The 15,549-nt window shown below is 38.8% G+C and overlaps 1 protein-coding gene across 2 annotated transcripts in view; it reads right to left on the bottom strand.

The window, feature by feature from the left end:
• Positions 1-5,095: 5,095 nt before the first annotated feature.
• Positions 5,096-15,549, bottom strand: part of LOC124615686 (limbic system-associated membrane protein) — a 948,770-nt gene continuing 938,316 nt past the window's right edge. Inside the window, exons 9-11 of one of the 2 annotated variants that reach the window (XM_047143716.1) lie at positions 15,383-15,427; positions 11,077-11,198; positions 5,096-8,417 (exon numbers count right to left, since the gene is read on the bottom strand). In XM_047143716.1, the coding sequence (XP_046999672.1) occupies positions 11,077-11,198; positions 15,383-15,427 (167 nt within the window). In that variant the 3' untranslated portion in view covers positions 5,096-8,417. The remainder of the gene's footprint in view (positions 8,418-11,076; positions 11,199-15,382; positions 15,428-15,549) is intronic. The other variant, XM_047143717.1, reaches the window with a different exon arrangement.

The following is a 15,549-nucleotide window of genomic DNA, read 5'->3' as shown; positions in this document are numbered from 1 at the left end:
TACTGACCTTCAAATCCTTAAACTCCTATCGTTTTTGTTCGACAGTTGTTTTGATTTATGGGGGGTGGGGATGCCAGATAATGTTTTACTGTCCTCCAAATCCATGAAATCGTGTTTTTTTTTTTTTTTTTTTTTTTGTTGGACAGTTGTTTTGATGTAAAGGGGAGCAGGGGAGGGGGGGAGGCAGTGCTGTACTGACCTCCAAATCCTTAAACACATACAGTTTTTTCGGACAGTTGTTTTGATGTATAGTCCAGGGTAAAGGGTGGGTACATTCACTGTTGTACCAACCTCCAAATCCTTAAACACATATCGTTTTTATTGGACAGTGGTATTGATTTATAGGGAAGAGGGGGGGGGGGGGGGTGGAAGGGCAGGCACTGTTGTACTGACTTGCAAATCCTTAAACGTGTATCACTCACTTGTTGTGACACTCTACTCTTTCTGCATGTGCATCTTTCACAGGGCTGGTTTAATTTTCATGGATGACAATATGCAACCACATGAAATAGCGCAGGCGGAGTATCTCTTGAAACGAGAGGATATTCGCCGAATGGACTAGCGTGCTCATCCCTCTGACTTAATTCCATCGAGCACATGTGGGATACGTTGGAGAGACGTATTGCACCACCTCCAATGCACCAGCGGCCATCAACTGGTTGCCATCTACAAACCTTGTGGCCAGCGTGGCAGCACGTTGCAGAGCATGTATTGCTCTCCACCGTGGTCACACACCATGTTAATAACCGTGTCCCGTATTCTGTAATGTCCAGGGGACAATCATAAATCGCGATGACTTCAGTGTAATAATTGTTTTTGAGTAAAATTGTTTCTCCTGTCGTTGCACATTTCTTTCAGTTCTTTGCTGCAGCAGTTCTTTCTATGTATGTTTCAAGTTTCATCGAGGTCTGTTGATGATATATCACGCTAAAGTCACTATCGTCCTCAAGTTCCGCACACCAGTGTATTTGAAGTTTTAGAGTAACGAGTTTTAGTGTAGTTTTCAATTCTAACAGTCATTGTAGAGATACGTAGACGTCGTAAGCACCTCTCTAGGCCTGTTCATTTAACGACGAGGCCTACGAGAAAGACAGGCCTCGCCGCGTACGTCACGAAGGTAGGCCGAGCTCGCTCGCTTGCTTGTTCTCTCATCTCAGCAGAAAATCTGCGATTCTACACCTGTCAACTCGTAACTGGGTGTGTATGTACGATGAGGATTGCTTCTGCTGGAATCTACTAGTACGATCTCTTACTGTTATTAGTCCTACAATGATAACGGCTCTGAGCACTATGGGACTTAACATCTGTCGTCATCAGTCCCCTAGAACTTAGAACTGCTTAAACCTAACTAACCTAAGGACATCACACACATCCATGCCCGAAGCAGGATTCGAACCTGCGACCGTAGCAGTCGCGCGGTTCCGGACTGAGTGCCTAGAACCCTACAATGATAGAAAGTGCATAGGCTCACTAAAAATTTGTTACGGCTGTACTAGCGTACATAAAAATCATGTCAAAATGATTGTCAGTTGCATAAAGCACCACATCTTGTAGGAAATTAGAACTGTTACGCAGAAGAGGCTAAATGCTACAAACAAGCTGTTATACGATTTATGCCGAGAATAGGTTTTAAATTTTGTTGTACGAATAGTAATCACTAAGAGTTTCTACTACCAGATTCCAGTAGAAGATGCAACCCTAGTATGTACACACCCAGTTGCGAGTAAACAGGTTTAGAAACGCATTTTGTCTTCCGAGTTGAGCGAGGGAGCGAGCTCAGGCCCCCTCCGTGACGTACACGCCACGGCCTGTCTTTCTCGTGGGGCTCGGTTAACGAGCTATTGCGTAACGTATCTAAAATCATATAGTCAGGTATAGATGTAAGATTCATTAACCATTTCACATTCCATAACTCTGCTCCTCTTCTTTTTCCTGGTCTCCATCCCGTTTCTTCACGGGATCTACATGTTATTTTGGATCTGGCGGTGTTAGTGGTAGAAGACGGCCGGACGCCCATCTTGTCGCCGCCCCTGTCCCGCCCCGTGTCACAATGGGTGTACCGCATCTACACGCGTCTGGTGGTATCCCATGTGAAAGAGTGTGATTGTTTTTCAAAATGATTGTGCTTCGTGTAACTGGTGGGACTTGTGTAGCAGCCCGGTACTCACCTGGTCGGATGCGTGAAACCGTCTAAAAACCACAACCAGGCTGGCCACAATACCGGTTGGGCCGTTAATCCGCTAGGCGCATTCGATCCGGTGCCGTCACGCTTCCTCGATTCCCAGAAGCATTGCGCTAATGAGCACTTCTGTCCAGGAGAGTCCTTTCTAGAATTTCGCAATCCCCGACTTTTATTTACAGATTAGCCTACGATGATTTGTTAATATGTCGATAACGGTAAGAAGACGGTTGTAGTACGCGGATGCTAAACTATATTAAAAAAAATTGGGGGACAGTATTGTCTCTTTGGGTGGTTTACATAGGAACACATGACGTTTCCTAGTCGATGTTCCAGTCTAGCGACCAATCTCAAAAAATGGTTCAAATGGCTCTCAGCGCTATGGGACTTAACACCTGAGGTCATCAGTCCCCTACAACTTAGAACTACGTAAACCTAACTAACCTAAGGACATCACACACATCCATGCCCGAGGCAGGATTCGAACCTGCGACCGTAGCGGTCTCGCGGTTCCAGACTGTAGCGCCTAGAACCGCTCGGCCACACCGGCCGGCGACCAATCTCACAATCACGTGATAGAATGTATACTAGAGACTACGATAAACAGTTACCTGCATTTTCCGCCGTTTTTGTTAGTGTAAAACATAAGGTTGTGTTTCATGCAGCATCTGTAAATATTTCGAAATCCGAACATTTAAGTGCTGTATAACATTCTTCAGTTACAGAATATCATGAAGAGTAAAATTCTGTTAATTTTTGAAACTAGTTACTTAATGAGTGGGTGACTATGCCACACATCGTTGGTCATGCACCATCTCGTACACTGAAATGGAAGAATATCTTCTATTGCCGGCTGGGGTGTCCGAGCGGTTCTAGGCGCTACAGTCTGGAACCGCGCGACCGCTACGGCCGCAGAATCGAATCCTGCCTTGGGCATGGATGTGTGTGATGTCCTTAGGTCAGTTAGGTTTAAGTAGTTCTAAGTCCTAGGGGACTGATGAGCTCAGAAGTTAAGCAGAAGTTAAGTCCCATAGTTCTCAGAGAGCGATCTTCCATTATGGAACGTGTTATTTGAAATAAAATGAGGTTCTTTACTATTTTAACAACTTTAGAAGTCTTGGAAACGGAAATTTAAAAATGTATGTAACTTTTAACTTGCTTTTGATAATACTTCTACTTAATTTGATTTAACTTACTGATTAATGTTGTGTATTAGATTATTAAAGTAATAAATAGGCTATTAAATACAGTGCTGACAAGATTTTCTTGACTGCAACACTTTTAAATTTCAACATAAGATTTGTTCCTAGGAGCAAGACCATATTCTACCATGGAGCACTTTTCCACATTGGGAAAAATCATTATTTTTCAGGGTAATTTTTGTAACGTCATAAAAGGTTTACATCACAGGATATGTAAATTCTATCATTTAAAAATGGAATTCTAGAATATATTACGCCTCTGTTATTGGACTGACGAGAGGTAAAAGTTTGAAAAGTGTTTCAAGCTACAAGAGTCTCCCATACGTTATTACCTGATTTGTTAACACTTGTCCAAACTATCTTCCCTCGCCTATTTTGCGGAGACAAGTCACCGTTTTGGTTGATGATCTTGTTTTCTGGTATTCAGAGGTATGTTGAATAGAGTTTGATAGTGAACAAAAAATGTGTGAGTGAAATTATGTGTTTGAAGTGATGTGAGTAGAACAGTGTCATGGTTTTATGTTAATATATGACTGTAGATGTGATGAGGTACATATTAGAATATAATATTTTTGTTACTTTTGTACATAATGCATATAAAAAATTCTTTCTGTTGGAAACTCTAGTTTGTGGCATTGTATACCTCTCTAAAGCTACATTTCCGTTTTACTGGATAAAATAACTGAGATTTAGATAAACATTGTGGTTATTATGGCCATTTTCCATCTTTTCAGTTCACTTGATTATAAGCATTTTTCTGTTACATCATATCTCAAACGATCGGATATAGTTCTTTTCCATTTTTCTGGAATACCATAATGACTTCTTAAAGTTGGAAATCTTGTGCAACTCTGAAATCTCGACCATGTAATGTAGCCCCAATGGACTGCAAAGTTCCTTTCACTCACAGGTATCTTTCTTGGTCCTGCACTTTTTCTAAGTCTTAATGCAACTTGCAAAGACAAATGTTTTGTTACTCATGTCGACGTAGGGATATAAAGAACATCATTCCAAAAGAACATTCAGCTGTTGGCCTGTAATTACGCTTTAAATGTGTTTTTCTAATATTTCCATATCAAATTACCCTCTTAGATGAAAATAACAGCAGATTGGGACTGTGTTTAAAACACTATGTGGCAGTTAAATCAGAAGACTATCTGAGACAAACATAGACTATATTGGAGTGACTGTGCCAGCTACATGAGGCTTATAAGGAAATGTTTTGAGAAGTAACGAGAGTCTCTTCTTGAAGATGCCTAAATGGATTATGGGCTGCTACATAACAGGAATATTACATCTTTCCTCAAGATAGAGATTTGACCTCATTTGTATAAAAGCATTAACATCAGAGCAGATTCTCAGCTAGACCAGTCAGACCATGGACATCAAAAAACCACTTTATCTTTCTGTCAGTTTTCATGTTCACTGTTATCGTCTCAATGTTATTTTTAGTGGGAAATTTTGTTACAATGTCTTATTATTGCATTTCGAAGTACATTCTGTGTATTATGACCTCTGTAGACATTGTGATACTGAAGAATACGAACAAGTAAATAAAAACCCGTAAAAAGTTTCCTTTGTGCTAAAGGATGTCTGTTCCCTTTCATATGTAGGGTGTGCATCACTATCATGTTAGATAACATTATTATTAATTTTTCTTCCTCAGGATATACAGACTTACTGGATGTTTGATTGAAATGAAACACTTTTTAAATACAATATAAACAATTTATGGTCACATTACGTCTCAATTCCATTTAAAAGTTTGAAACTGGCTGCACATTTAGTATACAAATTACATTTGGTGAGCTCACACTGTAAGAAGCACACATAATATTACGTCAACCTTGGATTTATATTTTATAACCAGGAATCAAATGACTGACTATCTGAAAGTTTTCAGCTGTGTATGCCTGTAATTGATATCTAACACATGACGGGATTATTGGGAGTTCAGTGATAATATTCTTTCAGTACATGGATTGTTTTTATACACAAATAGTTAAAGTGAGAGGCTGTTTCTCCATCATGATGGAACTGATGTGCTCTTTATGATACAGAAATATTAAACACATTATAGGTAAAAATAAGTAACATTTCATGCAACATAAAAACAATGGTTTTGCTGTAGATCAGCAAAGTACATGTTGTAAAAATGATAGGTTCATTCGTTTTTATTTTTAAATAGAGGCAGATTTGCTCTTATAATGTACACTGTAACATATGTAATAGAAGATTGATCTTGAGATGGTGTGGAAAGCTATATATCAACACCTGCAACAATATTCACAACGTAGTTTGTATTTCATAGTTGTCAAATACAAAGAACAAACAAAATATTAGGTATTATACATGCTAGTTGTACACAATAACTATCCGATACTTATAAATGTACACACTCAATTATTATAGTATTATAGCGTTTATGAAGTTGTGTAGATGTAATGTGATAAAAATAGTTGCATTTTTAAGCAAAATAATTATCTGATGCTTACAGTCCTAAGTTTTAGCACTGGTACTAAAACACAGGGCGCAAGAAATTGCTGGTCAGCTGTAGGATACGAAGGGGGTACGTTTTGTGAAAACAGGTATCTGCAGACTTCTTTGTAGCCTCCATATTATTATTATATTCTGCACAACTTAAAAAAAATTAAAATGTATATATTACTGCTACTTCTAGGATCTCTCATATTCTTGTTACATCAAAAGAAATTACCTCCAGGGAAAGAGAAAACGAAGTGGAGCTCAGAATAAAATTAATGTGATTGCAACATACATGCACCTTTCTAGCATGTACTGCAAACTTCATAGGTGAAGTATGCAACACCTTTCGTACTTGAGACAAAGTATTTGTTTTCCTCCTGCCAATTACTAAATGACCAGCAATTCCTTGTCTCAAAATACACACATGTGATACCATTGAACAGACGAGACACTTACTCACAACGAAATAACAGTGGGAGAGGAGAATTAATGGCTTCATTTATGCAATACAAACTCATGTACTCAATGTTTTATTTCAGTCATCCTGTCACATTTTAAGTGTCCTAGGTCTGCTAAAAAGAGAAGTACATGAGTTTGCAACAGAATTCATCTGAACAATAATTATCATGACAATGACACAAGAAAATATTTTAATTAATATCACGACATTTATAGGTATCTGCACCTTTACAAATGGGTGCTACAAGTGAGAGAAGATATTACTGCTTCATTCCTTTTTCACAAGATTTGTCCTTGGGAACAAGAGAGTAAGAACACTTCACTGTGTTGGGCAAAGATGTATTGCTTGCTAGTCATTTTACAAAAACATGTCAAAGATCTGACAGAGTCTCTTCCCTTTAGGTTTGTATGAAATCTATTGTTTGTGAGGTAAAAATGAATTGAACATTTAGACATCAGTACTAATTAATAAAAGAGTATGGGCAAATTAGTAAGACTGGAGGGTGGCAGCTTTCCTTCATTTCTTCCAAAAAGAAGAACGCTTGTGAGAAACTGATATTCCATGTTTGGAACTGTTTTCGTCTTATATCACATTAGAATATTCGAAAATTATTTAGACTGTTTTCTTATTTCTCGTTCAAATGAACTTCTGGCTCACTTACAAAGATACATTTCTTATATTTTTGTTCAAAAAAATAAAAGTCTTTAGATATATAGCGACAGTCACATACATTGTATTAGACAAATTACTATCCTACGTAACATCAATAGCTTTAAACAAATTACTTGCTTAATAATTATAAAATGTATTTTGCCCATTTATTTACAGAGTTTGACTATCGTCAACAAATACAGTGGCTAAAGCTTTCATTCTAGAACCGTTATTTTACTTTATCATGATGTGATAGTGTTGCTACATCCTTCAACTACGTGTATCATTGAAATTATTGAGCCATATTCATGATGTTAATTTAGAACAATGGCAGTACATTCGTTTTTTTTTTTTTTTAAAGTGATGACCGAATGAACGACAGTCATTGAAAGGGCAAAGTACATTTTAGAACTATGGTTCAAACGCGTTACTGATAATCCTACGGATGGATTTATTTGTAATCTTGATGGAGTATATTAAATGTCACACATTCATGAAGTAGCTTTGCGATTTATATTCGTCCATTTTGATAATAATATACTGCAAAATAATACATCTTGTAGATACACCAACTGGAATCAAAACGATAAGTTAGGCTACGACATCACTAAGCATTTTTTAAATTTATTTTGGGAACAGCACATTGATTGAATACATTATATTTGTTCATTATGAGATAACTTGTTATTGATACTGCATCGTCTATTAACATACACCGTACGAAAATCAGAAATTGTAGCGAAACATCAGTGGATTTACAAAACGATGTCCTCGCCACGGAGGCATTAATATTGTATCTCCAAATCCCACACGATACTCAAAAGTTCCCCCTTTTCTTTTTAAAACGACTCACTTTGGCCCCATGGATTTGGATCTCGCGCCATTTCACAGACGCCACGCCGTCAGTTTATCCAGGCGGCAGGTAACTCACTTCCCGTATAGTGCACAAAGCCGACACTGACTCGTGCGGCAACCTCACGCCACGTCACGAAACAGGCTCCGACCAACTTCAGCGGGAGAACCGCAGCTTCCCGCGCCTCTCCCGTGTGACGTCACAGCTCCCGTCGGCCTCTTGGAGTAGCCGCAGACGGGTGGTGCTTCGCCTTGAGACAGGTGCTCGGATTGTCTTTCTTTCTAAACTAAAAAAATGATACCTTCCGTAAACAATGCTACAATAAAATAACGTGCATTGTACATGTTTATACACAAAAAATCTGTTGTCTTGGGGAGGACCGTTACAGAAAAGCGCTTAGAGCTATTCCATGGTTAAATACACGTCATACATGTCGGTAATACAGGACTTCCTGATACGTTACAAAAGAAAGCAGTCTTTGGGTCTGAAAGAGTTTGAATTCTCTTTGCTCATATGTCTTGTTATCCTGGTATGACTCCAGCTTCGTCACCGGGGATGACCTGCAACACCCAGTCGCGCGCACTCCATCTGTAGAGGACAAAAACACGACTTAAGTTTCATTTAGAAGGAATTTAACGACAGTTTGAGTAGATGTAAGAACAGTTTAGTACAGGACATGGATTCCCTTCTATAACTGCAGACAGAATGTAATACACAAAACAGCAATACAAGAAAACGCAACAGACAACAACAATTTTTGTTTTTTATTATTCTTTGGGTAACATTGGGGTCCTCCTAATCTTTCCGTCTCCTGTATCTTCCCACTTTCTCCGGCATAGTGATTTTATTCATTCACAAATTTATGTCATGACAACTACTGAAAATAAAACTGACAAACCAATTACTACGATTTAAATTTACACAGTACTTATGAAGTATTCATACCTTATTACAGATCATCTAGCACACTCATAAAAACGAGGATATCTAACAGGCAATCTAAATCCAAAGGAAGTGCAATGGCTGTGTATTACAAGTGAAGGGATAGTTACAACTGCTCGTCAGACAAATCTAGTTAAATAGCATTAACATCACATTAACATTTAATTACATAGGGCCCACTTCTGGAATATAAAATGGTAACATATCAAAAACAAAACTGTAGAAAAGTGAACATTTAATTACACATATTAGCACATGAGTAGAGGTAATAAAATTATGGACGACGTGCGAAGCTGCCTGTATGATATTAAAAGTAAATATGATTTCTACCTATACATATATCTTTATACATATAGCAATATAGGTACGGTATCATCCTGTAATGTTACTGCTCATTCCATCCCTAAGTTTACTATCTCTATTTGCCAATATATAATGTTACGTTTTCAAACTTTCTAGATTTTTGTTTTGAATCATACATTTGTAATACTGATATGTCATCTAAATATCTCATTTCTATGTGTAGAGTCGTCTCTTTAGTAACGTAGATTACTTTTGTTTGTATGCAAAACTTTACTATAAACATTAAAAAACAGGTTTTCTAGTGATAGTAAATTTAGATAATAAATCTCTTTGGTAACCTTCATAAATGATTCGTTAACTTTTAACAATGACGATTTGAAGCTGATCAGAGTTAACAGCATTGACATATGTTTAACATACATACCACAGTTGTCTGATCTGATACTCTTTGATTTATCTGACGACCACTTGTAACTGTGCCTTCACATCTAACACAATACCACTGTATATCCTCTTCATTACAATTTGCCTGTGAGATTTCTCCGCTCATTGTGAGCATATGAGACGATCTTTTATATCACATAAATTTCTTAAATTTACTTTATAATAAAAAATATAGCAAAGGATCGTCATTAACAGGTTCTTTATTTTCACACAACGCACTATTATTCCGTGGCATGTTGTGACTGCTGTAGTTTGGGTATATGGCTGAATATTTCGTCATAAAGTGTTTTTTTTTTTTTTTTTTTTTTTGTCCTAAGGTTTTTGTCATAGTTCTACATCACTTTACTTCTAATTTCTGTTTTAATGCTTTGTATTGGAGGGTATCTGCGTTGCGTGGAGTGCTTCTGGTTCGATTATTGTTGTATAACGACGTATTTTACAGTTCCAGGAAAGGCATTTTTCGTTTAATACATTTTTCGCTAAGTGAAACGTGTGTTCTGTTTCTTTGTAGTCCTTATTATACTGTTATTTTTCATTCCTTTAAAGATATTTCTGCGCAGTACCCAATTATTATTTGTGATTTTCTGGTCCATACTCTGGCACTAAGGACCCTGCCAACCAAAAAAATAGCCGCGCGGTTTGAGGCGTCTTGTCACGGCCTACGCGACTCCCCCCGTCGGAGGGTCGAGTCCTCCCTCGAGCAAGGGTGTGTGTGTTGTCCTTAGCGTAAGTTAGTTTAAGTTAGATTGAATAGTGAAGCTTAGGGACCGACGACCTCAGCAGTTTGGTCCCATAACACCTTACCACAAATTTCCAATTTTTTTCCAGAAAATATGGAGGCTGTATTAATAAGAAAATTAGAGAAAAGTAAAGATGGTGGTGTTAATGCTTCGGGTGTTCGACATAGTCTGCCTCCACAATGCATGGAACATTCATACAACATTGCGAAACTGTAAGAAAAGTCCTTCTTTGGGATGCTGTTCAACAAGAAAGCCACACTAGCTTGAACTTCAGTTACGGCGTCAAAGCGTGACCGCTCATGTGAATTTCTACTCCCTGTCATTTGTGGTAGGATCTTATTGACAACAGCAAGTATCATTACAGGCATTGATTTTTTCAGGAAAAAAAATTGTACGCATTTAGCCTTTCAATCAATTCGCGGTAGCTCTCCAAGCTTCATTGTTTTTGATTGCAAGTCAACCTGTGCGGTAAAAACTTCTCCCTTCTTCCCCATCTTGAAAACCCTCTGGAGAATGTCTTAAAAATTTGATTTCTAGATGATGCTCCACGTTTGTGATTTATGACAATGTTGACACAGTATGGCTCCATATCCACTAGTTATAACTGCCAGCTCACGTCGAATGCGCGTCTGTTGTTTAGAGTTGTTAGCTTACGATTCTACCGTAATTACTGCGCTGACGTCGCTTGTACGTCAGCAATAAAATCAGTCTCGGAACTTTTTGAGCGGATTATATCGGACATTGGAAGTTCTCAGCGTTTCGTTTCTGGGAACATGTTACCCATGTGTTACTTGAAGTGGCAGAAAACAGAAACTCACCTAGGAGCTGAGTGCTGCGCTGGCGACCACGCACATCGCCATGATCAGTGGCGACATAGCCACGTCGCCCGCTTCCGCCGCTGGTCCGTAAGCCATGATGCCCATGTCACGGACCTCAGGTTCTGCTCGCATGTAACACAAGACAGAGTATTATTAGAGACATAACGTCTCTTCTGTGTTATTACAATTAAAACTTAACTGTACAGAGTCGAAAGAGTTTCCCCTAGTACCCAACACGGAAAGTTGCTCAAATCTGAAATATACTGACGGGAAAAATCGCAACACCAAGAAGCAGTTGCGCGGCATAAAGGAAAGTTGGTACTTACGTTTCTGAATTAGAGAGACGATGTCTATTCAAATTTCGGACCAGCCGCATAAGAGTGCAGTTAGTAGCGCCACTAAGTGAATGCAAGCCAGTACTTGCTTTTAATAACACTGTAACGGCCACGAAGATTAGTTGTCTTTGAGACTGGGCGTGGTGAGTTGGTGTTAGTCAGGAATGCGTTTAAGGTGACAAAGATCAGCAACTCACTGTCATGTAACAAGACTACGAGAAGCTGGATGCTCCTTCTGCGATATTACAGAAAAACTTGGCAGGAATGTAACCACTGCACATGATGGCTGGCAGCGCTGGTCACGAGAACATACGGTAGCAAGATGACCTGACTCCAGACGGCCACGTGGCATTACCGAGAGGGACGGCCATCGTGTTCACCTTGTGACTCTGGCGCATCATCTGGATCTACAGCAGCTATTTAAGCAGCGGTTGGTACTACAGTGACGCGACGAGGTGTTACAAATCGGTTAGTTAAAGGACAGCACCGACACAGACGCACTGTACCGTACGTTCCACTGACCCCAAACGACCGCCATTTGCGACTTCAGTGGTGTCAAGCGAGAGCTAATTGAAGGTCAGTCTAGAGCTTTGTTATGTTTTCTGATGAAGCTAGTTCTGCCTCACGAGGGGACCTTATCGGAGGTGCATCGAGTTATGAGCTCCCACTGCCTGCTTGTAGTGTGGATAGGCACCTATCATACCCTAAAATTCTAGGTGCCCATGAGGCCTCGTTTTTGAAAAATTGCCTGTTAAAGCTTGGGCAGCTCTTTATATACAGAAAAGTTTCACTGTTGTGGGAAGCGAGCCAGTAGCCGAGTGGCAAGCGAGCGAGACTCCCGTCCATGCTACTTTTGTTTCCTTTTACAAATGCATGTTTTAATTTATAATTAATCATGAAAATTCCGCAAAGAATTGATTTAAGAGAATTACAAGCCTCTATAAATCAAAATTACACATTGAATGTCAAATTTTGTTTCAATCTTTTGGGTTTTTTTTTATTTTCACAGTATTTCATAACGTCAATGCGGTGGTGTTTCCTGCAAACTTGAGAAAATACGGATGCGATTGCGACGAAAACGAATGTGCATTCGCACAATGTTCATGGAGTCAAAAGTACAAATGTTTTGATTGTTTTTATAAAAAGTATCATCCGTCGGAACGTGCTCGTCAAAATATAGGAAAAACCGATTAACTTTCCATTAAATGAAACATATTTTTAATCCCTCATTCGTTGGTACTTTTTTATATTCTCTATCTCAACGGAACAAAATTAAAAATACAGCGAAAAAAATTGTACACTAATAAAATATTTCAAGAAATTACATTACGGTAAATTTCCTGTTAAAATAAAAAAAACACAAAAGATTGAAACAAGATTTGACATTCAATGTGTAATTTTGATTTACAGAGGCTTGTAATTCTATTAAATCAATTCTTTGCAGAATTCTCATGATTAATTATAGATTAAAGCAGGCATTTGAAAAAAAGGAAACAAAAGTAGCATAGACAGGTTTCGAACCGGAGTCGCCTGGACAGGAGTCTCGCTCGCTTCCCACTTTTTTTTTTTTTAATACTGAAAAGAAGTATATTTTTGGATACCGTTTTCTCTATTCTCTTACAAATCAAACTATGGGCCAACAATTAGTTCATTTAATCTATATTCTCCATTCATTGAATGCAGTTGTTTATACATAGTTTTTTAGATAGTAATTAAAATCAAATGAAATACGTCCTTGGATACGGCAAGTGGATTACACAGGTCCAATTTTCAAACATGATTGAGATTATTCTGATGTTTGTAAGTACATATACTTCTGTCGTCTTATGGTCTTGATTGTTTACCTTGCCCAGTCATAGATTTGAAGTAGTAGAGATTTGGGTTAACATTATTTTGATTATCTCATGTGGCTACCATACTCATGGTAGATGAGACTAATTCCCAAATCTACCGAGAAGCGTCTTCTCGCATGAAGTCAGTGAAATATGTGCTAGTCTGAATATATGGAGTCGAGATAAATGCCCATCTAGCCACTCGGTTACTGGCTCACTTCCCACAACAGTGAAACTTTTCTGTATATAAAGAGCTGTCCAAGCTTTAACAGGCAATATTTCAAAAACGAGGCCGCATGGGCTCCTAGAATTTTAGGGTATGATAGGTGCCTATCCACACTATAAGCAGGCAGTGGGAGCTCGTAACTCGATGCACCTCCCATATGGCCCGTCGTCAGTGCCAGTGAGGACCATGTGCTGATTAAAAGGAGGTCAGCTGAGGGCCTGCAACCAACCTGCCTGCGTGCTGGACACGCTGTACCTACAACTGAGTTATGACCTGGAGTGCGATTTCTCATGACAGCATGAGCACTACAGTGGCTATCCTACACACCCTGACTGAAAACTTGCACATCAGTCTGGTGGTTTGACCTATTGTGCAGCCATTCATGAACAGCATTCCAGACGGTGTTTTCCAATAGGACACACATACCGCTGTTGTAAACCAACATGCTCTATAGTGTTGGTAGCCTTGGCCTGTTGATCATAAGATATGTCTCCAATCGGGGACATATGGGACGTCATCGGCCGACAGCTGCAGCTTCATCCACAACCAGCATTAATCGTCCCGGTATTGAATAATCAAATACAACAGACATGGAACTCCATCGAAAAAATCAACTTCTGGCACCTGTGCAACACAATGCATGTACGTTTGCGTGCTTACACTTAATATTCTGGCGGTTACACCGTTTCTTAATGTATCAGCGTTTCACGTTTGCAGTGGGTTATGTCATTGGCCTATGATCTTGCTATGTTAATCACTAAAATATGTTAATTACACAAATGGCTTCCCGAAATTTCATTACTCCAAATTAATTATTTCTTGGCGTTGCTTTTTTCCGTCACTGTAGTTAATGGCTTTAAACATCACTTTTAATTTACAATTTTGTTTTTAGTTCTGAATGTTAAATTATGACAGAATTTGGTTATTCAGAAATGGTGACAGCAGAATCTCCTCTCACACAAACGTAATGAAGTTTTGTGCAAACATAATTACATATTTCTCCTATTAAATCACTCCAGTTGACAGAAAAACTTCTCACAAAGGCTTGGACTGAGAAGAGACATGGAAAGGAAATATAAATGAGGAAATAGTATGAAGTAACACAATTATTCTTTGTAAGGGAGAGAGAGAGAGAGAGATCACTGTATTTCGCTGTTACTGATAATATTAAAAACTAAAAAAAATTTGCGGTAAAGAAATAATTGCGCTGAATAGAACAGAAATGTAAGATGTGGTACTATACGGCGGAATAACCAGCATAACATAAAATGACTCGCACTAACCGTACTTTCTTTAAATCTCGGTTTAGCACATCGTGTATTCATCCTCAGAACTAGTGGCTTACTGAAAAACAAATGTCCGTACACAGATGCGGTGTTCTAAACTTGGCCCCGACACCATTTTGCTTAGTTTACAAACGCCCTTCCTTACAAAAAATACAAAGAAAGCATTTATTGCAATTTCTGTTTCTTAGCAGGGATTATCTAGAAGTATGTGCATAAGTAGTAACAAGCGTACAGAGTTCATGCAATATAATAAGAAGCACATTAATCAAAGAAAATATTTGAGGCAAATAATAAGTAAAAACACATTCATTATATTCTTCTAAAGCAAGATAAAGTAGTCTTAAAGTGATGGCAAACGTTCACAGGTACGTACTCGAGCTTCTCCTGACCAAAGCAGTCACTTTTGCCACCAAACCTACATATAGTGCTTAATTATAGTATGCTCATCATAACTGCTGAGTGTTTTCCGAGCACCGACGTGAAGTTCAGTTAACTGGTTTCAACGAGTTACGTTAAGTGTAAGTGACTTACTGCCAGATACAATGGAGCCGCGTTGTACATGCAAGGGACGTTTACCATCACGAAGCATAGGACGACAGAAGCTTAAAAGAGTGAAAGTCGACTGACCTGCGAAAACTGCGGGTTCGGGTGAGGGCTCATACAAGGGCATCTCTGCCGTGTGCGAGGACAGACAGACAGACAGAAAAAACAAAAATGAAAATCTGCAAGCAAGAGTTCACACAAGCAAATGCTGGCTGCAACAACACATACTCCAGGGCTGCCAGATCACAGAG

Source organism: Schistocerca americana, chromosome 5 (assembly GCF_021461395.2).
Source record: "Schistocerca americana isolate TAMUIC-IGC-003095 chromosome 5, iqSchAmer2.1, whole genome shotgun sequence".
In the NCBI taxonomy this organism is placed as follows: Eukaryota; Metazoa; Arthropoda; class Insecta; order Orthoptera; family Acrididae; genus Schistocerca; species Schistocerca americana.
The sequence above is the reverse complement of the archived record's forward strand: the minus strand, read 5'-3'. Positions and strand labels throughout refer to the sequence as shown.